The sequence below is a fragment of the Colletotrichum truncatum genome, assembly GCF_014235925.2.
Source record: "Colletotrichum truncatum strain CMES1059 chromosome Unknown Contig_0001, whole genome shotgun sequence".
Classification (NCBI taxonomy): Eukaryota; Fungi; Ascomycota; class Sordariomycetes; order Glomerellales; family Glomerellaceae; genus Colletotrichum; species Colletotrichum truncatum.
Window position 1 is genome coordinate 1,837,235 of NW_027222398.1, and position 21,771 is coordinate 1,859,005.

The 21,771-nt window shown below is 52.0% G+C and overlaps 4 protein-coding genes across 4 annotated transcripts; 2 read left to right on the plus strand and 2 right to left on the minus strand.

Annotated features, from left to right (window-relative positions):
• Positions 1-4,540: 4,540 nt before the first annotated feature.
• On the plus strand, positions 4,541-6,838 carry CTRU02_200451 (uncharacterized protein; the record flags this gene model as incomplete). The annotated part of the gene is made up of 4 exons (XM_070203693.1): positions 4,541-4,639; positions 4,836-5,028; positions 5,079-5,956; positions 6,011-6,838. The coding sequence occupies 4 exons, from the start codon at positions 4,541-4,543 to the stop codon at positions 6,836-6,838; spliced, it is 1,998 nt and encodes a 665-aa protein (XP_070062275.1).
• Positions 6,839-12,423: 5,585 nt separating this feature from the next.
• CTRU02_200452 (kinesin motor domain-containing protein) lies at positions 12,424-17,705 on the plus strand (the record flags this gene model as incomplete). Its single annotated transcript, XM_036718458.1, has 2 exons — positions 12,424-12,487; positions 12,577-17,705. The coding sequence occupies 2 exons, from the start codon at positions 12,424-12,426 to the stop codon at positions 17,703-17,705; spliced, it is 5,193 nt and encodes a 1,730-aa protein (XP_036589458.1).
• Positions 17,706-18,855: 1,150 nt separating this feature from the next.
• On the minus strand, positions 18,856-19,226 carry CTRU02_200453 (cytochrome b5-like Heme/Steroid binding domain-containing protein; the record flags this gene model as incomplete). The annotated part of the gene is made up of 2 exons (XM_036718459.1): positions 18,856-19,013; positions 19,133-19,226. The coding sequence occupies 2 exons, from the start codon at positions 19,224-19,226 to the stop codon at positions 18,856-18,858; spliced, it is 252 nt and encodes an 83-aa protein (XP_036589459.1).
• Positions 19,227-20,070: 844 nt separating this feature from the next.
• Positions 20,071-21,335, minus strand: CTRU02_200454 (mitochondrial metalloendopeptidase; the record flags this gene model as incomplete). The annotated part of the gene is made up of 2 exons (XM_036718460.1): positions 20,071-20,214; positions 20,292-21,335. 2 exons carry the CDS (start codon positions 21,333-21,335, stop codon positions 20,071-20,073), a joined length of 1,188 nt encoding a protein of 395 aa, XP_036589460.1.
• Between the last annotated feature and the right edge of the window lie 436 nt (positions 21,336-21,771).

A 21,771-nucleotide genomic window follows, 5' to 3' on the forward strand; every position in this document is an offset into this window, starting at 1 on the left:
GAGCGCGTAGCCGGCGTTGGAATGGATGAACTTGGTCATATCTTTGCACTGCCGTTGTACCATCAAAAGATGGAGGACTGCGTCGATGCTGAGAAGTCTGAAAATGCGACGGGTGAACTGGTGGCATATAGATAAAATTACATGCTGCTGACAGAAGGCCAACTGATAAGAAATCAAGGCAATCGGCTGGATCTAGAAGGATTTGAAACAAGTTGTCAAAGAGCGCCACATCTGAGCCTGTTCAAACCCTAAACCGCCCGTGCTGAGATGGTCTTCGGGTGGGATGTGAGACTTCGCGCCCGTGTAAAAGCCCATTGCTCCCGACTTTGGTGTCTTGTTAGTGCCATCGGAACCGAAATCTTAGTTTTGACTCGTGTCTTCCCGAGCCTCCGAAGGAACAGACAAGCTTTGCTTGCGTTGGCGTTAGGCGCTATCCCGCTCGTGCAGTCCTTAAAAAAACAACTTGAACACCAGTAACGCCGATCCACCAAGTTGGCAAGGTGCTGGAACCGATGAAGGGCTTTGCTATCAACGACGTGAATATTGTAAGGAACTGCTTGGATGCCACCGTCTCATAAAGCCAAAAGATGTTGTCATATTGACCTGGCTTGTCCAATCCACAGGGACATTGTTCATGCAAGATAATGCGCGGTGTGCGCCTGTGCGAGTCTCTAAGCGTTGAGCCAATAACGCAAAAATTCCCCGGATCGCTGGGCTGCCAGGAAGTTCCCTTCAAATCAAGCGGAAGCGTCTAGAGAGCTTGAGCGCCGAGACGGTCTGGGTCGATCACCACTTCGCGGCCGGAGAACCAATAGGGTGCAAATATTACTGGGGGCTCTTTAAGTGATGCTGTTTGTATTCAATGCTGTGACACACTTGCAGGTGGTCGCCGCCCGTGGGTGAGTCGTGAAGGTGGTATTGGACAACATCAGCGCCTAACATGATAAGATTACCGTGGGATTCCCAAGTGCTGCTATGATCCGATGCCTGCCGCAAAGGTGAGCTTTGCTAGGATCAAGTGATTTATCAAGACTACATGCTTGTGCGGGGTGATTTTGGATTCAACTTCGGGTCGTGTCGCCCCACTTCCAGTGACTGGCGGAGTACGTGATAGCTTATAGGAGGAGAGTGTAAGTTGACAGAACCAGAACGAAATTGATGAGACACTGACTGGAGCTGCATACTGTTGCCAATTGCTGTCCGAGCGGCGAGCGTGGCAACCACCATGTCAAGATGTCTTTGTGTCCGTACGGAGCTGTAGAAGCTGTCGTTTATCAGATATTCCCCCGCAAAGACAACATCTAGATGACACCCAAAATATTATCCGATGTGATGGCGTCCCTTGGCTAGCGGAGTCAGCGAAACAGGATGGCCAGCAGCCTTTTGGGTCTGGCCCGCCTGCTGCAAGTGAGAGGACGTGCGAACCAAAAACTGGTGGTGGTGAGCGAGGGGCTGTGGCGGGATGGCCTGGCTGGTTCGACGGATGGCTGTTTGACAGGGAATATGTGAGGATGTTGGTGTAATAGAGAATGAGGGGTCTGGACATGCAGTTTATCATCCGAGCACCCGTATCTTCGTGCCTTGCATTGATTGCCATCCTTGACTTGAAGTAGACTATAGAGTGGAAATCCCACGCCGTTGTACCAGAATTGAAGGAACTACAGTAGGCGGTTTGGGGGTGACGCCTGTGTTGTAGGCTTGCTGGATGATGAGAAGCCCCTCAATTGTCAGAAATGGATGGCGTCAATCAGGGAAATCAACATGGCGTGGTGGGTTTCACTACAAGCGAATGCTGCTGGAGCGTTGGGGCTCGTGATGGCGATGATCGGCTAGTCACCCACATGGGCGATGGAGAGAGTCATGAATGAGAGTCAGGAGAGCCAATTGCTAACGCATTGAAGCCGATTATGGGAGCAACGAGACAGTTGCAAGGCCGTGAGTCGTTGTTTAGTGCCTTTCTTGCCTCTCGTGTTGAAGTTGGTGCCGCCAGTTGCCCAAAGCAGATGGAGGGGCAAGGAGGTCGACTACAGGGATTGGGAGGGAAGTGAAGAAAATGCCACTTGACCCCTCATTTTTGCGGCCAAGTGAAAGGTAATTAATTGGCAGGCGCAGAGGTAGATAGGCCTCTACCTAACTACGCGTAATCGCAGAGGCAACACAGGGACGAGTCGGGTCTTGCTTTCAGTCTTGGGCAAGTCGCGCCTGCCGTTCACCACCCGTCAGGCACTGGTTCAACCAGGCAAGTGTCAATGGCAAGTGCAAGTGCAAGTGCAAATGCGACTGCAAGTTCAACAAAGAAACACTCTAAGACTTTCCTACCTTGGACTAAGCAGATCTCTCCCTATCTCAATTTTCATTGCTTATTCGGGGGTTCGGAGAAGAATGGAGAAAGACCTTGACCCGCATGACTGAAGGCAAACCTCGTCGAATTCTCATTGGGCTGTTACAACTGGATGTCGACACAAAGTGTCTGTGTGTGCGCTTATTCCGGTAACTCTCAACAACCAAGTACCTAGTAAGGTGGGATAAAGACAACTTGCTTGCCCCCCCATTTCAGTATATTACAGAAACCGTCAGGTTACATTTACGAGTGCAATTCCTTCTGTGGCAAGTGGTGGCTCAAACCCACTGCAGTGGCTACCCTACCTGACTTGGTCTGGAGCCATTCCGTTCCAGTTGCAGCTGTTGATGTTGCAGAGACATACCACCCGACTCATTGAAACAATCATTTTTTATATATATCTATAAAATAAAATAATAAAGAATAGAAAAAAAGCTATCAGGATGTCGATGTCGATCAGCATGATGCTCATCGGTTATTCGGAGAATGAGGGCATGGAAGGAAGGGGAAGCTTGCCATGTGCACTGGTGCATTGTTGCTGAGGTCACCCTGCCGAAGAGAGGGCAACTAAGCGGGCCAGGCCCAACAGACATTGATGTCAGGGGTACTAGATGGATGGGAGCGGGGCTACCTCACATACTACGTAGGGATGTAATGTTATGGCACCGACCCCCTTGCTAAGGGTACGTACCTGCAGTAGACGTTCTCCCAGACGTTGGAATCGACCCGCTGGTTTTTTTTTGTTTTTTACACAGAGCGGACCCCGGAGCCCATGAGTGGGGCTCTGCTTTTAGGGTCCTTTCCTCTCTAGTTCTCTTCCACCCCTGCTTCCTTAAGCCCCAGGCACCCATGACACTTTAGCTCCAGCTCTGGTTCAGTGTGCTCGAGCCGTTTCAACTTGTTCTCCTCCCCATGCAGAGCGACGCAGATATGCATGCACATTTGCACATCTTTCCTCTCCTGCATACCTCATCCACGCCTCGACTATTACGCTTTATACCTAGTCCATTATGAACAGACACGCAATTGTACACCATCTCTCTCTATATTCCTTAGGTTCTTACCAATGCGTAGCCTGCGCCGCCCGTTGCGGCCTCTCCTTCTCACACCCACTTTCTCTTCTTCTCTTTCCCATCCACGCGTGGCCCTTGCCCGCTTCTGGTATACCACCCATTATGCCCTATGCCCGATTCTGATTTTACCTCCGGCAGTCGGACAGTGCATCTCTCGTGTTTCGCCCAGCTTGGCCAGGTATTTCGAAGCAATTTCGGTCCAGGCTTCTCTTGAGAAGCCCAAGGAAGCATGTTGGAAGCAAGACCTTGCGACTCGGATGAAGAGTGAGAACCTCGTCGGTTCGGCCTCCACCGCGAGCATATCGTTTGTCGTTGTCATGACCCGCAGTCCCAACTTGCAGCTATGTACGGATACTCTAAGACGCTGCTGCAACCGCAGTGCAGACATCAAGTCTAACTACGTATTACCTTACCTTAGCTCGCTCGTGGCATACGTGCTAGCTGGCTGCGTGCCATATCTCTGGCCTCTCCCAGAAACCAGAGGTCCCACTGCTTTCTGCTTCGCAAGGGACATCCCCGGCTACCCGATACATGCACCCACTCATCCTTTCCTTTCTGTGGTCACTTGTAGTACCCTTTCTCGTCCCGGCAAGAAACCGACAGACAACCTTCACACTTGGAAACTAAGCTAAAAGGAGTACCTTAGCTTATTCAAACCCAAGTCGTCACTTCTCTTGTTTCTCTCCCCCGTTCGCCCCAACTCGAGCCGTCCCCCCACACCCCCCCAGTCGTCTCTGACCCTCCGTTTCTCCCTTTCCCATGCTGCATGCTTGTCCAGGGCCCATAGCCTCCCGGTCGTGACAGAGTCAAGGCTCCCTGTCAGAAAAACAGACTGGCCTGCATGTAGAAGCGGCCGAGGGGGCCCATGTCAAGCGCAACTCGAGCTTTTCCCTTTTCTCCAGTCTTTCTCCAGTCTGGTTCCTCTCCACTGCATAGACATATATAGCCTCACTGCTCGACGTCTTCATCAGTCAGCGTGTCACCGTTTTACTAGAGCGTGGGACCGGACCTATAGCCTGCCTTTCCTTGGCTATAGCTGTGCCAAATCTTCTCCTGACCTGTACCAGCTTGTCATTTATCTCTCACTTCCCCAACCCTGCAGCCGCATCCTAATCCTTCCTCTCCAATGGCTCACATCGCAAGCTGTATGCTCGACGTCGAAGGCGAGTCTGCGAGCTCTTCGTATATAGCAAAGTCGCCCTCCCTACTCCCTCCCAGCGAAATGGTATGGCATTCACTCTTTTACCTCATCACCCTAAACCCTATATTCTCTACAATCGATTTGCTTCTTTATCTAACCCAATCGTCTCGGTGAATATTAGACACAACCGCCAACAGAACACAAACCTTTCGTCTGGAGGATGCATCATCCGGAGACACGAAAGTATCAGCTTTTCCCCAAAGATCGCCAACAACGACAGGCGGGCAAGAGTCTCGACCCTGAACAAGCCTTTGCACTGGCCATGGGACAGAACGAGAAGACGGAAAAGCCCTGCAGTAGCAGCGGCTCGCTCCGCCTACGTATCAAGGAGCACAACCTCATTAGGCGACGGAAAGTCAGCATCCCCGAGTTGGGCCCAATGACGACGGTACAGGAAGTTCCTATGGATTCGCGTGAGTATACCAGCGTCTATCCTGTGAATTTGTAGTTGACAGCCTTCCAGCCACAATTCCGGGACGGCCGCCTCTCCATGAGAGGTCTATTAGCGCTCCTGGTCACCACGTGAAGCAGCACAAATCATCTGGTTCCACTTCATCCGTGACTGGACCTGACGCCGACGGCAACATCAACGGCAGCGCGGCGCCTGCTCGATCTCCCGAGCGGCATCAAAGATCCGCCTCAGAGAATCAAACTCCTCGACAACCGATCTCGCCGAAGCAACTGGCTCCTCTCGTCATACCAACTCACATCGGTAACGTTCCTCGCCTAGCTAGGCAAATGTCACACAGCCGCATGCGTTCTGGAAGCAACGGTCAGGATGGTGGCCAGCTGTCTGCCCGCGCCGACGACTCGCCCAGATCACTATCCCGAACCCCGTATACACCCCTCACTGCCTCGACGGCGCTCACCACACCCCTGTCCGCCTGCCCAAGCGTTCAATCTGCCACTACCCCTGTCTCGGCTCCCATTATGGAAAACCGCCCTTCGCCCAACATGTGGGACAATAGTACACCGACCGCGACGACGCCCAATTTATCTAAGGATAGTTCGACATCACCAGATGCTGACGGTGGCCAGAGACCCTATCTTCACGGACACAGGAGGGGTCAGTCCGAGTCTGGTAGCATCATGGATCGGGGAAGGCCGAGGAAACGTAGCGATGCGCGCAACAACAACGGTCCAATGCTCAAGCGAAGCTGCTCAACCCAGAACAAGAGTGCCGAACGTAGGGCCTTTGAAGAGCTGCCGACTGGCTGGAAAGTTAGCGAGGCGTCGAAACACATCGAGCAAGATGAGTTGATGGCTCTTCAGATGCAGGCGTTTGGTCAAGCCTCGAGGTTCGAGGTTTTGAGGAAGGAGGATGTTGAGCTTCTCTCAAGGGTAACTACAAATCGTTCCATCTCCAAGTCGCTCATCCCTAACATTATCATGTAGGAGCTTCGTCAGCTTGATGAACGAACTGAATATCTGCGCCGCACATATAATTCGCTTCGTGCTGGTCGCCGTAACCTTCACTCCCGTATCTGCCAATATCTACGCTCGCCGCGCATGGCCAAATTCAGCACCGATTCGATGCTCAAGCAAGAGGAAGCTCTCGCTGAGCTGGACACATCCATCGACGATTGGGTCAGCAAGCTAGAGCAAGCCGAGAACCGCCGCACACGAGTGCGCCAAAAGCTTCTGGAACACGTTGCTGCTGCAGCTACACTCCCTGCCCCAACGACAGCGGCTGCGAGCGAGTCATTGCAGCTTGCCTTGGGCGTCCATCCGACCCCACAAGTGGGTGTTGGAAATATCTCCACTCCTCCCCGGAGCCCCACCAAGAACGGATTTCCTCCGCATACAAGCAGCTCTCCCTCACCTCAGCGCGTTGTTGCCCAGGTGCCCAGTACCATTGTAGAGCAGCCGGTGATGGAAGAGTCTGCTGCCAGCAAGCGCGCCTCTACCTTTAGCCAGAGACGCGCCGATGTTGAAAGCATTCGTATCTACGCCGACAGCGATGTGTACGCCCTGCTGGCCGACGTGGAGAACGAAATCACCAAGATGAGCGCTGCCGCCAATCAGACCGAGACTCCGGCAAATATGTCCGACGACGAGCGCAAGGAAATTCATCGAGCTCGCAGCCACGAGGCCCTAAGCGGACTGTCAGCCGCGGACGCCAAGAGTCCCGTCCCTTCTCCGCAAGCATCTTCTCCTACAATCAAGGATAGCCCGGTGGAGGGCGAGGCCATCTTCCTCACCAGTGCCGTGTTCCGAGGCTAAGAAGCCAACCACGACTGCTCCATATTCATTCCATCCTGTTTCTCTGACACTTCCCCTTCGTCCCAATTTTCATTTTGTTTCCTGTTTACGAAACTGTTGTCCATTTGACGCTTACGTTCCCTACGTCTCAAACGACTTCACGGCTGACCCTCTACCTTCCTTTCCGAGAAGCAACTTTGATTGTTACACCAAACTTGATACCCGTCCGCGACGCTCCCTTCTACCTATATACTTGTTCATTTACCCTACTACTTACATCGCCTTTCCCTTCTTTTCATCGTCGTACTCTGTCTTTCATGTACATCATCCAAGGTGCGGGGTGGCGTTATTGTTTGCACTCTGGGAAACAAAACAGTCTCGGCCCCGGTATGGGCGGGCATAGCCTCGGCGCCCTCATTTTCTTTGTCACAATACCACATGTTTTAAATTCTTCACCCCAGCCTTGCAAAGTCAATGGCTGCAATGTATTATCATAGCATAAAGCACTCTTCCATGAGGGGAACTAGAGGCAACAATCAAAACTTTTAGATGACATCATTCCCGCCACTCGATGGACTTTTACTGTGAAGACGATTTATTCTTATGCCAGTCGCAAGATTAAAACTGACAATCTACAAGCGCCCCGGTGATTGGAGGTTTCTAAATTTTATTTTTATTTTTTCTGTTTCTCCGTCGACCGTTACCATGACCATTGCCTGACATACGTAGGGCCCCTGCCAAAAGCAAAATTGACAATTCATGCATGCTGCTCGTGGAAAGTAAGTACGATGTCTTACATTGCTCCGAAGTCTTGGTAGTTAGTTTAGTAGATGGGAATTCTCCGCGAGGCCCTGACGTGGTGGATGAACATGGGTGTGCATCTACTACTGAGTTTGACTTATTACGCACGACTGACGCACATTGGCGGCCGTGGGGTGGGATGAGAGCGAGAGGGTGCTGGAAAGTGAAATAGAGTTGGGTTTACTAGCCGGTCAGGCCGTGCTCCGAGAGGCGGTGTTCACGACTATCTGAACAGATGATGCAGCAGGCGACATTGTTGGAGGGGAATCCCTTGCTGATCCTGGCATCGGGGATTGAGTCCGACCCGGGTTCATAGCAATATGTCTCGGTTTTGTTTCCCCCCCTTCTCCAATTGCGAAATCCCAACTAATTCGAGGCGTAAGGCGTTTGCCTCCTGTTATGCGCTTCTCCCGGGGAGAAATCCGGATCTGGGCGCCTGGAGCGCGGCTGATACGAGAGGTTGGAGAAGCGGCCAAAGGCCAGGAGCCAGACCCCTAGCGACGCGGTACGGCACGACCTCGACGGTTGACTGTAGCATCCATCATTGGGCGTCATTTAGCGGCCTACCGGTTTCTAGATTTAACGTCGCGCACTTAAAAAAATTGAATCGCGGCTAATGGATCGGTAGCGCTTCGCATGGCAATTAGTTTATTTGTTGGAGGAGGAGGAGGGGGAGTGTGTGAAAATCAAAGCAAATACCGCCAAGAGCGGTAGCCGCATGTAACGATTTAGTTCAGAGCTAACGACAATCTTGGTATAGATGATATATATGAGAATCCGCCAAGCACGCGAGATAACGTGCAGAGTTGCAAAAGGCGACGATCGGTGAGTCCGCTTAGCGCCCCCCAGCATACTGCGACGTTGCCACGAGATTGGATCACGGTCCGTTGGGAAAGGTTGCGAGGTCATCGTATGACAGGGTTGTTGGGGACTGGTGCAGTGCATAGCCGGTAGAGTTTTGGGGCAACGTGGGCGCTACTGCGCGAGGTGGTTTTTTTTTCTTTTCTTTTTTTTTTCTTTTTTTTTTCTTTTCTTTTAAACTTCGTACATTTTTTTTAGGGGACGGGAAGGGACGGACGGGATGGCAGGGTCTGATTATGCTTGGAGGGCATTAAAGTTGACGGTGATCATAATCCTAAGCTTTCGGTTGTATACTAACTATACTATAATTCAGGTTTTTTTCTTCTTCTCTTTCTCTGGTTCCCTTCCCGCCCGCCCCTAATTTGGGTCGTGTTGTGTTGCTTGTGGTTCCCGCCACTCTTTGGCCAATCCCTCTAGACGGGAGGGTAGGTACACTGCTACCACACCAATCCGTAGCGGATATGAAGGTTGGAGGGCAGACGTCATTTCTGACAACGTGGGAGCGGATTCAAGCTAACGGGGATTCTTGCAACACACTACTTCTGCAGGATGGGGGGCATAGTTAGTGGCTCGGGATTTTTCTTATTTTCCCACAAGTTTGACAAGAGCAAGAAGAAAATGGGTGAAGATGGAGCGGCGTCGTTCCCGGATCCGGCACGGGTCAACCGGTCGTTGGGTGTGTTTGAGAAACACCGGGACCCCTGTCGTACTTGAAGAGTACCGTTTGGGGGGCTGCTTACTTGCATCTTATCGGCCAGGATAAGGACGGTCGATCGCCGTTTTGTTTGGTTAGGAGGAAAATCTCGCCGAGAGTATTGGTATGTTTGAGAGATGGTCCTAAATCTCCTAGAACGAGTCCACTCCGGAGGCACGGCACAACGAAACGCTAGCGTATGCGACGGTATACTTGATTTTCTTCCTTTTTCTTTTCTTTCTCTTTTCTTTTCCCTATCCACTATGTTTCTTGTTCAATGGTGACATGTGCACGCGCACCCTCTGACAAAGCGCTGCCAAGGCGATGGGCCTTCGGCGTGTCTACGGAGATGGCTATTCAAGCAGCTGTCAAACCTATTGGCATCCGTTACCTAAGAGCTTGTTTGGAAAAAGGTAACGGGGTTCCGCCCTCCCGCGCAGGGTGCCAGAGGGGATGGGGTCCGTCGCGTTCCAGGCGGGGTGGGACATCCGTGAGCATCGGGGGGTGGTTGGAGGGTCGGATTTCCTGTCGTAGTGGGGGAATATTTCCCGACAAGCTTGTTCTGGAACACTGGAGGCGTTTCTCATGAACGGGACTATAGACGTGCGAACCGCTCAGCGGTCGTGTGCGAGGGCGGACGTGAGCAGAAAGGAGGTTCAAAGAACCAGTTGCTATTGCCATCACGACGTTCCATCCATTGTGGCGGTTGAGTGGCGCCTTCTGAGACGAAGGCGACCCGGACAACGAACAAGCAGGGGTTGTTGATTCCAGAAGGTCTTCGTGAGAAAATTAGTGGAGAAGGGGTTGATTTGCCGTAGGCATTTGGGTACTATGTAGTTGATGTATTATGTTGCAGGCTGGTGGAGGAGGAGACATTCGCAAGACGTCAACGCCCCCGTCACCGAGGGTGACCAACCCAACTAACCCAACGCTGGGCGTCCGATGGCTGGCTTGCAGCTCCCTGCGGTTTGGTGGCCAGCCGGGGCTCCTTGATGACCGCGGATGGTCTTCTTGAATGGTCACCGGGGAACTGTCGCCGTATCTGCAAGTGCAGGCATCGTGTCCCGGGGGGGCCACTTTGAGGGGGCGGAAGACTTGTCGAGAAGGTTATCTTCGGAAGTTTTGTTTGAGACCTGGGGGAAAAGAGACTGCCCCACGGCAAGCGACGTTTGACTGTCGCAGATAAAAACTGAGGGACTTCGCTCAAGGGTGCCAGTGTCAGTAGCCTGCCTAACGTGGGAATGACTTCGTAATGCTCAGCACTGGCAAGTACCAAGTTATGCCAGTTTATGCAAATTAGATGGAGCTTGCATTCCAAAGTCGAGGGATTATTCAACAGCTGGCGTTAGCCATTGGGATTTATAAGACGTAACCGTATAGTCGTAATGATTTGGTGGACCAGGTAGTTCTTTGCAACCTCAACAATGGTTGTTTTCATGCCGATGCAAGGGTTTCGTTAGTTTGAACTTGGTTGCAAATAATTACTCGCGTCGAGCGTTGAGATGGAGCGAGTTACCATCCAGGTTACAAACTGCAATGCAAATATGTCCATTGAGCTTCTGGTCATGTGTTGCTTGCAAAAAGGGGCCTTTTGGGAACCAACGTGATTTCCTATTCAGGGTCAAGGCCTCTCAGATTTACATCAAGAACTTTACCTTCAGCTGTTATGGGTTGAAGCAAGAGAACATAATTGTAAGAGAGAAAGAAAACGGCGCTAATGACGTAGAAACAACTTGACACCAAGAGCGGTTCACAGAAGGTCAGGGTTGAGATAAGTGTTCGCTGGATTACTCAAGACGGCGTTCGTTAGTTAGTGTCTTTTGACATGGGAATTTGAACATCGCAAAAATCTCTGCTGGTGATTGATTGCCTGTCCGTTCAACAGGGGCGGAGGCCTCGGACGATAACAAGCTGCTGGTGAGACAAAGCCATTGGCCAACGTCATGATGGTCGTAATTTTGTGACCAAGGATACCCGCTGCGCTTTTTCTCAGTTCAGTTGACAGGAAGAACTACGAAGCGCCTACACGCGTCCGGTTCGCGACCCGACAGGGATGGACCAAGAAACGATTTGACAAGATTAAGATGAACTCTTTCGAGCCGTATGAAAACAGTTAAAGAGGGACGACGGCAACACTGAAGCGCGATAGGAGATCTGGAATGCAAGCTTTGTAATAGCACATGATTGTGGTCGTTGGCATCTTGAGAAAGAGAGACCTAAATGGAAGCGATGAGTCAATGTTTAAGGCACATACGTTCTTGAGCTGCTTTCAGCAACAGTTTCAGATGGGAGCTTGCAGTAAACCAAGGTTTATGAGAAGAGCATTGGTTCTGATGGTCATTCCAATGGGGCCATATTCGATTGCATCTTGTAATTGAAGTCTTCATTTCGGAGATCATTGGTCTTGTTTTTCCCACTCTCAATTTAGGGTGAAGAGGTAAGAAAACCAGGATAGGTCGTCTTATCAAGTCGAGACCAAGTATTTACAACCGTGGGTTGTTGTGTACCAGCGCTGAGAAAACAATCAACAACGGCGCCAAAACCAGTTGATTCGCGCTGCTTAGTCACACAAACACCAATCAGAGCTGGTGACGACACCCCGCTGAGCGGATTGGCACGTGAAATGACCCTGAGCATAGCTAATTTCCGACCCAATCAAACAACGTACTTTCCCTGCACAGGGCCGTCATGCGGTGCGCGAGCGACCGCGTCCTCCTTCCGAGATTTTGTTGACACCGATGTACTCCGTACCGTAATTTCGCATTCTGCTCAACGACATATCCCCTTTGTGTTACGCGACCACGACCACGACCATACGACCCCGAAACGATATCGATTCTGTGTACGAAGACGCTCTATCAACGACCGAAAGCGTAGTGTGTTCTTCTGCGGGAGCGGCCATATTGTTTGCGGGGCCCGTGCCTGCGTCATTCCAGCAAGCGCCTAGGGAAATACTTGGCCACCGAAATCGACATAATCCCGCCTAACGATCCGCGGCTGCCCACCGAGACAGCCCACTACAATTCCAACCCTTGGATAATGATACCGGCCAGCTGCTGAGAGGGCTGTCGGCATCACAAGTAGACGATACCCGCTCGACTCGAGTCTTGCTGTCATCCAGTCGCAGACGGTGCCCACCTCCTTACCGGACGGTATCAGCGTTGGTCTGCCGAAGAGAACCTGCCATCCGCACAACCGGCACGGTTTGCCGTGAAGTCGGGCGGCAGGTGCCCCCAAAACAATCGCAAAGATGCCTCCGGCCGGCGGTGGAAACATTAAGGTGGTGGTGAGAGTTAGACCGTTCAACAGTCGAGGTATGCCGAGCTCTACTACGTCTCCGCTGCGATATGAGGGGGCAACAAAGTCTGTGGACTGGTACGCTTTACTGACAGATGGGAAAAAGAAATCGACCGGGGTTCAAAATGTATCATTGAAATGAAAGAGAACCAGACGATTCTAACCTCACCACCCGATGCTCACACAAAAGGCCAAAAGGATACTGGTCAGAAAGTGTTTGCATTCGATAGGTCGTACTGGTCTTTCGATCGAAAAGACAGCCATTACGCTGGACAAGATAACCTCTTCGATGATCTTGGTCAACCACTTCTCGACAATGCCTTTGAGGGTTACAACAACTGTATTTTCGCCTATGGACAAACCGGTTCAGGAAAGTCGTACTCCATGATGGGCTACGGCAAGGAAGTTGGTATCATCCCAAACATTTGTCAAGACATGTTTAGGAGAATCTCGGCCTTGCAGGAAGACAAGAACTTGCGCTGTACTGTCGAAGTGTCTTATCTCGAAATCTACAACGAGCGTGTCAGGGATCTGCTCAACCCGTCAACCAAAGGCAACCTCAAAGTGCGCGAACATCCGTCCACCGGTCCTTATGTCGAAGACTTGGCGAAACTGGTGGTCGGTAGCTTTCAGGAGATTGAGCACTTGATGGACGAGGGAAACAAGGCCAGAACAGTTGCTGCAACAAACATGAACGAGACATCCAGTCGAAGTCACGCCGTCTTCACCTTGATGCTCACACAAAAGAAGTTTGACCCAGAAACCAAGATGGAAATGGAGAAAGTTGCAAAGATCAGTCTGGTCGATTTGGCTGGTTCAGAAAGAGCCACATCGACAGGTGCAACGGGTGCCCGTCTGAAGGAAGGTGCAGAGATCAACAGATCATTGTCCTCACTGGGTCGTGTCATTTCAGCCCTAGCAGATATTTCAACCGGAAAGAAAAAGAAGGGAGCAGGTGGACAAGTCCCCTACAGAGACAGTGTCCTAACGTGGCTACTCAAAGATTCGTTAGGTGGAAACAGTATGACGGCTATGATTGCCGCCATCAGTCCAGCCGACATCAACTACGACGAAACCCTCAGTACTCTACGATATGCCGATTCCGCCAAGAGAATCAAGAACCATGCCGTGGTCAACGAGGATGCCAATGCACGCATGATCAGAGAACTGAAAGAAGAGCTGGCGCTGCTACGGACTCAATTAGGTGGTGGCGGCGGATCACCTGGTGCTGTTGGAGGAGCCGGCGCTGGCGGTACCATCACGTCTGAAGAGGTCTACCCTGAAGGTACGCCACTGGAGAAACAATTTGTGTCAATCACATCCAGCGATGGAGCGGTCAAAAAAGTCTCCAAGGCCGAGATTGCCGAGCAGCTTAACCAGAGCGAGAAGCTGCTATCAGATCTAAACCAAACTTGGGAGCAAAAGTTGGCCAAGACCGAAGAAATCCAAAAAGAGCGTGAGGCCGCCCTCGAGGAACTCGGCATCAGCATCGAGAAGGGCTTTATTGGGCTTTCTACGCCGAAGAAGATGCCCCATTTGGTTAATCTTTCAGACGACCCGTTACTTGCAGAATGTTTGGTTTACAATCTCAAGCCCGGATTAACGACGGTTGGCAACATGGACACGAACGCCGACAATCAAGCTAACATTCGCCTTAACGGGACGCGTATCTTGCATGATCACTGCGCCTTCGAGAACCAGTCAGACGGCACCGTCATGGTCATCCCAAGTGAAGGAGCGTCTGTTATGGTCAACGGAAAACGCATCGAAGAGCCTAAGCAGCTGCATTCTGGTTATCGTGTTATCCTAGGCGACTTCCATATCTTCCGTTTCAATCATCCTATGGAGGCACAGAAGGAGCGGGCTGACAAAAGTCTTCTGCGTCAGTCCGTCACAGCTAGCCAACTGCAAAATTTCGAAGGGAAAGTGCCAACTCCGGCTGCTAGCCCTCGTCCGGGACATGAGCGCAGTTGGAGCAAGGCTGGATCGGAATTTGGTGATAGCCGGCCGGACTCACCCATCCCGTTCCGTACCGGTCGTGATAATGATTGGAGTTTTGCACGTCGCGAGGCAGCTGAGGCCATTCTCGGCACTAATCAAAACCTGGCAAGTCTGACTGATGAAGAGCTTAACGCTCTGTTCGAAGGCATTCAACGAGCTCGTGCTGAGCGTGTCAATGGTCGGGACGGAGACGATGACACGGAATCAGTTACTTCCTACCCAATTCGGGAAAAGTACATGTCAACCGGCACCATTGACAACTTCTCATTAGACACTGCCCTTACCATGCCGTCGACCCCAAAGCCAGGTGAAATTGATGACAAGATGAGAGAAGTACGGGAAGAGATGCAATCTCAGCTTGATCGTCAAAAGGAGGAGTATCAAGAACAACTCAAGACTGCGGAAGCCGCAAATGTTGAGGTGGAAGAGATCAAGAAGGAGAAGACTAGAATGGAAGAGACGTTGAAAACTATCAAGGAAGATATGCAGCAGCAGTTGGAGGTTCAACGTCGCCAATTTGAGGAAAAGCTCGAGAAGATGGATCCACTCAAGAGACCGAAAGCGAACCCAAAGCTGTCAGACGAAGAAATCGAAATTGGCCGACAGGTCATCAACCACTGGAAAACCAGACGCTTCGTGCGGATGGCCGAAGCAGTACTCCAGCATGCATCAGCATTAAAGGAGGCACAAATCATGAGTAACGAACTTGATGAGGGAGTTGTATTTCAGTTTACAGTCATCGACGTCGGCCATTCTCTGTGCTCTTCGTACGATATGGTTCTCAACGGCCTGACTGGTGAAGGCGACGACATAGCGCTTGATGAGGCTCAAAAGCCATGTGTTGGCGTGCGCGTTATTGACTACAAGAACAGTGTTGTTCACCTCTGGAGCTTGGAGAAACTCCACGACAGAGTCCGGCAAATGAGACAGATGCATCAGTATCTTGACCAACCAGAGTACGCTCAGCACCTCAGTCTTGACAACCCCTTTGTCGAGACTTGCATGCCGCAGTACACTCTTGTTGGAGAAGTAGACGTGCCATTGAAGGCAGTCTTCCAAAGTAGGGTTCAGGACTTTAACCTCGATGTCCTCTCGCCCCATACTTCCCATGCAATTGGCATGATCAAGCTTTCATTGGAGCCGTCTCATGCTAGAGCACCTTCAAATACGCTCAAGTTTAACGTTGTTATGCATGAGATGGTGGGCTTCGCCGAACGAGAGGGCACTGAGGTACACGCGCAACTGTTCATCCCTGGCGTCTCCGAAGAAGACGGCATTACGACCACTCAGATGATTAAAGACTTCGACGAAGGACCCATCCGATTTGAGAGTGTGCACAGCATGAGCGTTCCACTCTTTAGCTCGCAAACGGTGACTCTCAGAGCAGCTATCTTCGCCAAGGTCTCAGCTATGCATTTAGACAAGCTCTTGAGTTGGGACGATATGAGAGATGCTGTGCCCTTATCTCGAGGTAAAGGTAAAAACGCGCGGATTGCCGAGTCCCAGTTCTATACTGAGGAGAAACATGATATGCTTGCGAGGATACAAATTCTAGAGCTCAATGAAGAAGGAGAATACGCTCCTGTGGAGGTCGCCCAGACAAGTGAGATGGATGGAGGCACTTTCCACCTCCATCAAGGTCTACAACGTCGGATTGCAATTAACATAACTCACAGCTCTGGCGATGCCCTACCCTGGGACGACGCCATGAACCTCAGAGTTGGCAAGATTCGACTGTTGGATCAGGCAGGAAAGTCACCCGACATGGGTTCCTCATCCCCAGCCATCACCCTCAAGCTTGCCAACAAGCCTGCTTTTCGCGACAACGCAAACGGTACCCGTAGCATCACGCTGACTGGGCAGTGGGACTCAAGCTTGCACAACTCGCTACTGCTAGACAGAGTTACAGCGGAGAAGTACCGTGTCCAGATGACGGTGGCCTGGGAGGTCAGTTCCAGCAAATTTGCAGAGCCAATGAAGTTCGCAATGAACATCTGCTGCCAGATCATGTCCAGATCTTACATACGGCAGACATCGATGTTCTCCGCGCTGTGGCAGAGTGTCCGGTTTGTTCATGCAACCAGCGCGATTTTCACACTCTCAATGCGTCCGGCGCCGATCAAGAGGATCGGCGATCTTTGGAGGATGAGTAGCCAGCACGATTACGTCAAGGGGGAGGAACAGCTCACCACTTGGACTCCTCGTGGTGTATCTCTTGTCAGTGACTTCATCCTCTCTCGCAAGAAGAGAAGTCGCATCGCAGAAATAGGAGCTGTGCAGACGCTGTTGAAGAAGATTGGTCTCCCTGAGCCAAAATCGAAGCCAGCGGTAGAAGAACCCCAAGAAGAGGACTTGCCTCCTCAGCCAACCTTCGACCACAACGATGACGACCTTCTGAACGACACACCAGAGAGTTCGCAAATACCAGAGGACGATCTATTGAGCGGTGACGGTCAAGAAACCCCTCAGCAGGGTGAGGAGACTGTACCGCTACAGGGGCCAAACGAAGCGGAAATGCCAGAGCGGGAAAAGCATCTTCTTGAACGATGCCTCAAGCTTTGGAGCAAATATCCTGATCCGCTCCTGCAAATTCTAAGTCCGGCCAATACTGACCCACCAGCGGACGGCTCTGCGCCTGAATCTGCCCCACCGAGTCTGATTCCTACGATCATCCGAGTACCTAAAAACCCAAAGGTACTGAAGGGAGGTTACCTGCTGGTTCCTAATAGCAGCTCAACAAGATGGGTCAAGAGATTTGTGGAGCTCCGACGGCCATACCTTCACATACATTCCGTCACGGATGGCGATGAAGTGGCCATTGTGAGCCTACGGAACTCGCGCGTTGACAGCCAGCCTGGTGTGATCGGCCTCCTATCGGGTGATGACGATGATGTGAGTTCTCAAGCCAACGGTAGCGTCGAGGAGTTCCGTCCAAGCCACCGCCGGACTGCTTCCGGGCGCGTCATCTCAACCATTTGGACAGGCACCGGCACAGGCGGTGCCGCGAACGGGTCCAATGGGGGTCTACAGCGATTGAGCGAAAGACTGCAGGCCGGCGTGTTCGCTATCTACGGGACGGACAACACGTGGCTCTTTGCCGCACGCAGCGAGCGTGACAAGATGGACTGGATTTTCCGTATCGACCAGAGCTACTTCTCGAGCAGCGATAGCGCCAACGGCAGCGGTGCCGGCAGTCCCGACAGATATGACGACTCGCTCCTCAGAGGCTACTGAATAGCCATCATTAAAAACAAAATAATATAAGACAAACGATGAGAGTTTTGACAAACTTTTTTTTTTCCTATTTTGAGTCCAGAATGAGCCATGCCGCCGCTTAATGACGACATCGTATGGGCAGTAGGGGTCCTGCTTACATTGACATTTTCTCTTTGTTCCGTTTGTATAACGCACGAGACGAATTGCATTATACCCTCTATGACTTGGGAAAGGGAGAAAGAAACATACAAGGGGTTGACAATCTATCTTACTGAAGATATTACAGAGAGGGTCGAGGAGGAGGAATTGAGGTCCGATCAATGATTTAAAATCTAGACAGAACTGCCCTGGGAATGGGAAGGCAAACGGGGGCCAGAGAACGCGCGCTTTTGCTTCCAACGAGTTGGATACGCTGCGGCAGGGCTTGCAACATAATATTCTCCAGTCACTGACCCGCAGCGACTGTACATAGTTCACGGGCAAAGACTTATCTAATGATTAAACGTTTTTGAAAAGGTGTCACAGTAGTTAGCTGTTTAATGTATTTGCAAACAATCCCGAAATGCTCTCTTGAGGCCCGAGACTCTTTTGAGGTGTCTCCAGCATCTATCTATTCGGAACTTGGTCCTGGGGAGGGGGCTGTCTAAAATGTATCTACTGTTTCCCACCAAAGCATAACAGTTTTTGATGCATGCAGAACTCGCCAGAACCCCCCAGGTAATTTCTCCTGCCACTCCTCAAAGGGGGAGGGGGTTGCCCACCATAGACCTCACGCCCGACCCCCGGACGCTGGCGCCCGAGAAGACAATGGATTTTCGCACTTTTACCAGAACATGATTCTTCTGAAAAGAAGACAGACCCTGAGCTCGAAGGAGAGCGCCGTTTCTTCCCCATACGCGGCCAACCAAAAGAGGTCGTCCCTAGGAGTTGGCGTCATCTTACGATGCGGATTCTCCCACCCCAGATGTGTATAATAATAAAAAAAAAAAAAAAAGTCGTATATCCCAGTCCGCTAAATCGCAATGCTTAAATCATACAAATAGCTCCAGCACAATAACCATCAAGTACAGCCGCGTCCTAGTTGCGAGGGCACGCAACAGACGCGGGTATCTTTACGGGGCAAAGATAAAGCGAGCAGCCGAGCAGCGAGAGACAGGGGTGTGCCACCTCACAGTTTGGCGCTCTCGCCGACGGTGCCGATCTTGAGCTTGCCGCCGTACTTCTCGAGGACCTTCTCGTTGTGGTACTTCCAGAAGACCTTGGTGGCGTCCTTGCCTCCGAAGCGCTTGAGGATCTTCTCACCACCGGGGTGCTCTGATTGGAAGGCTGAAGGCGGACGGGGTCAGTTTTGGGGCTCTGGAGGGGGGGGGGGGGGGGGGGGGGGGGGGGGGGGAGGACGGAGTTGTGGCTGCAGAGCCCATGGTAAATGGTGATTCAAAACTTACCAGTAATGTCGTAGACACCGTTCTCGACAATGATCCACATGTCCTTCTCGGTCTTGTGCTTGGCGACCTCGGCGGTGGTGAAGGACTTGGACATTTTGGTGGCTGGGGGGATTGATGGCTGAGGGGTACACGTGGTTCGGGAAAAGCAATGTTTGGAGGCTGAGAGCAGTGTCTTGCGATTCGACAACAGCACTTATAACGCGTGAAAATGGCGAAGCCTTGGGGAGGACTGTGTGAGTTTTTCGGTGTTGAATGAGAGGAAGTTGATAAATTTTTGGAAAAAGGGACGCGGCGAATTAGGAAGGGGTCGTCTGGGGGGCATTTGTTGGCGTTGTTCTAGCGCATCAGGCGTGCCTACTGCAACGCACCAGCGTGTGCTGAGGGATTGCACGAGTCAACTTACCTCGGCTCATCTCTGCGCGAGCAGGGATCAGCGGCCGACGTCATTCGTCCGTCGGTTGGGGGTGCTCCGCCTTGGACCTGGAGTAAATGCGGGAGCAAATCACGAGACCCCAATTTCTCAGCTTGTGAGATCCGGGGGTATAGTCTAGATCCGAGGCTCCGCTACCTGCCTTTCACACGCTTATTTATCTTCCTAAGCCGTGGTAGTTTGTTCATTTCCAGTGGTATGTCATCGCCAAGGATCCTGGGGTGCCGCACGAGTTCGCGGCTTAAAAAGGAGGGGATGTTGGGTGAGTAGCCGAGGCGAAACACAGGACCTCCAACAGGTGAAATGATGTCGTTGGTATCTAGTCTAAGAAAGTTTGCTAGGATATATGATATAATGATAAGACTGATAGTGATACATGGGACACCAGTAGATGTTGCCCATATTCGTCGTACCGCAAAACTGAAAAAAAAAAAAACTCCCCCTCCCGGGCGCCAGACACCGGCCATGTTATGCCGCTGTGCTCTGATAATGCAAGTGTGGAAATCATCTAGAACTCCACAATCATGTTTCCCCTGTCCAATGCTCGTCTGAACATGTTTGCGAAGCTTGCAGTTCCCTTACAGTCGCTGGCTTCCCACTTTTCAATAGCTTTTGGCATCCACTCTCTGCATTTCTCAATGCGATGTTCGTTCTGCAAGCTTCAGTGTTAGCAATTTACTCTTCAACAGGGAATACACACCCAGAAGAGACGAGGCTTCTCCAACGTACCGAGGGATGCGTGCTTAGAAACTCTGGAATCTCCTCCGCCTGGCCCCTCTTGGCCGCCCAATCCATCCTTTGCCAAAAAGACACGGCCTCGCGCGGATCGTAGCAGGCCTCGGCCATGAGCATCAGCCCGATGTAATCCGCCTCGCTCTCCTGCAACCGTCCCATCGGGCGCGTGAACAGCAGGTCCATCAGGCCCGAGCCCAGATACTGCACCAGGATGATAGCCGGCGGGAACATTCCCGACAACAGCACCAAGCTTCCCAGCAGGATATTAGGCCCAATGGACGAACTCATACGCTCTCCGACGTGCTCGGCGAGGTTATGCGCAATCTCGTGCCCCAGCACGGCAGCCAAACCGTGCTCGTTCTTCGTCACTCTCAGAATGCCGCTGTGAACGAATACCTTGCCTCCAGGCAGCACAAACGCGTTGAGCGTGTGCGGGTCGTCAATTACCCGGACCTCCCACTCCTGTCCCTCCATGCCAGACACTGGTATCAGCCGGCGCATGACCCGCGCGACCATCTGCGCGCGCGGGTCCCATGACGGCAGGAAACGTCCGCCCTGCGACTCGACCTCGTGGACAATTCGCCGCACTTGCTCGGCCGAGACCTTCTCGACGTAGTGCTCCGGGTAGCAATTGAAGCGCCTGCGGCCGGATACGGGTACGGTTTGCACATTGTAGAAGTAGAACGCAATGGCGGCGATGAAGGCGGCGACGATGACGGAATGAGTGCCTCGAGATTTTGCGAGGCGCCAGAGACCCGCGTTCGTGACGAGGGGCCTCGCTGATTGAAGGCGGTTCTGGTGGTATTGTTGTTGAAGGTAGTGCTGGTCTATTTGGTGACGGGGGTCATGGGAGGGTACAGGACGGTGTGGAGTTTGTGAGAAGAGGCGGCTGTAGGTAGGCGATCGGATCGTCGCATTATGGCCGTAGGCGGTTCGCCGGAGGAGGTCGGGCTGGAAGAAGACGCCGCGAGTGGTCGGTGGGCGGCATATTACTGCCCGGACGGCGGGCTGTCGGAGGAGAGCGCGGAGGGGTAACATGGCCGGGCGCGCGGGCGAGCGCTGGCTGGAACGAGCGGCTGTATTTCGTCTCTGGGAGGCAAGTGAGCTGGCTCGAGTAGCCTGTCGGCAATCGTGGAGCTCACCGGGAGGTTCGGCTAGTAAATTTAAGACGTCTTTGGCAGATGTTGAGCTCCATTGATGCTGTCATTCTTGGAGCTGGTGGCCTGGCTGGCGATAACGATAAGAGATGTGGAGCTTCGGTGTGTGCCAGCCACAATCCAGGGTAAGCTTTGATAGCGTCTGTGGCGCCTGTGGCGGGTGGGGTTCATGTCTTCCATCTTCAACAGCCCCCTGGCTGGGATTCTTCAATCCCACGTCAGATCTCCATTGCTGCATGTCTTCCAGGATCTCCGTCATGTTGACACCACGTCTTGTTCCGATCCAGCCCATTGTTTCTCCACTAGTTTTTGGCATG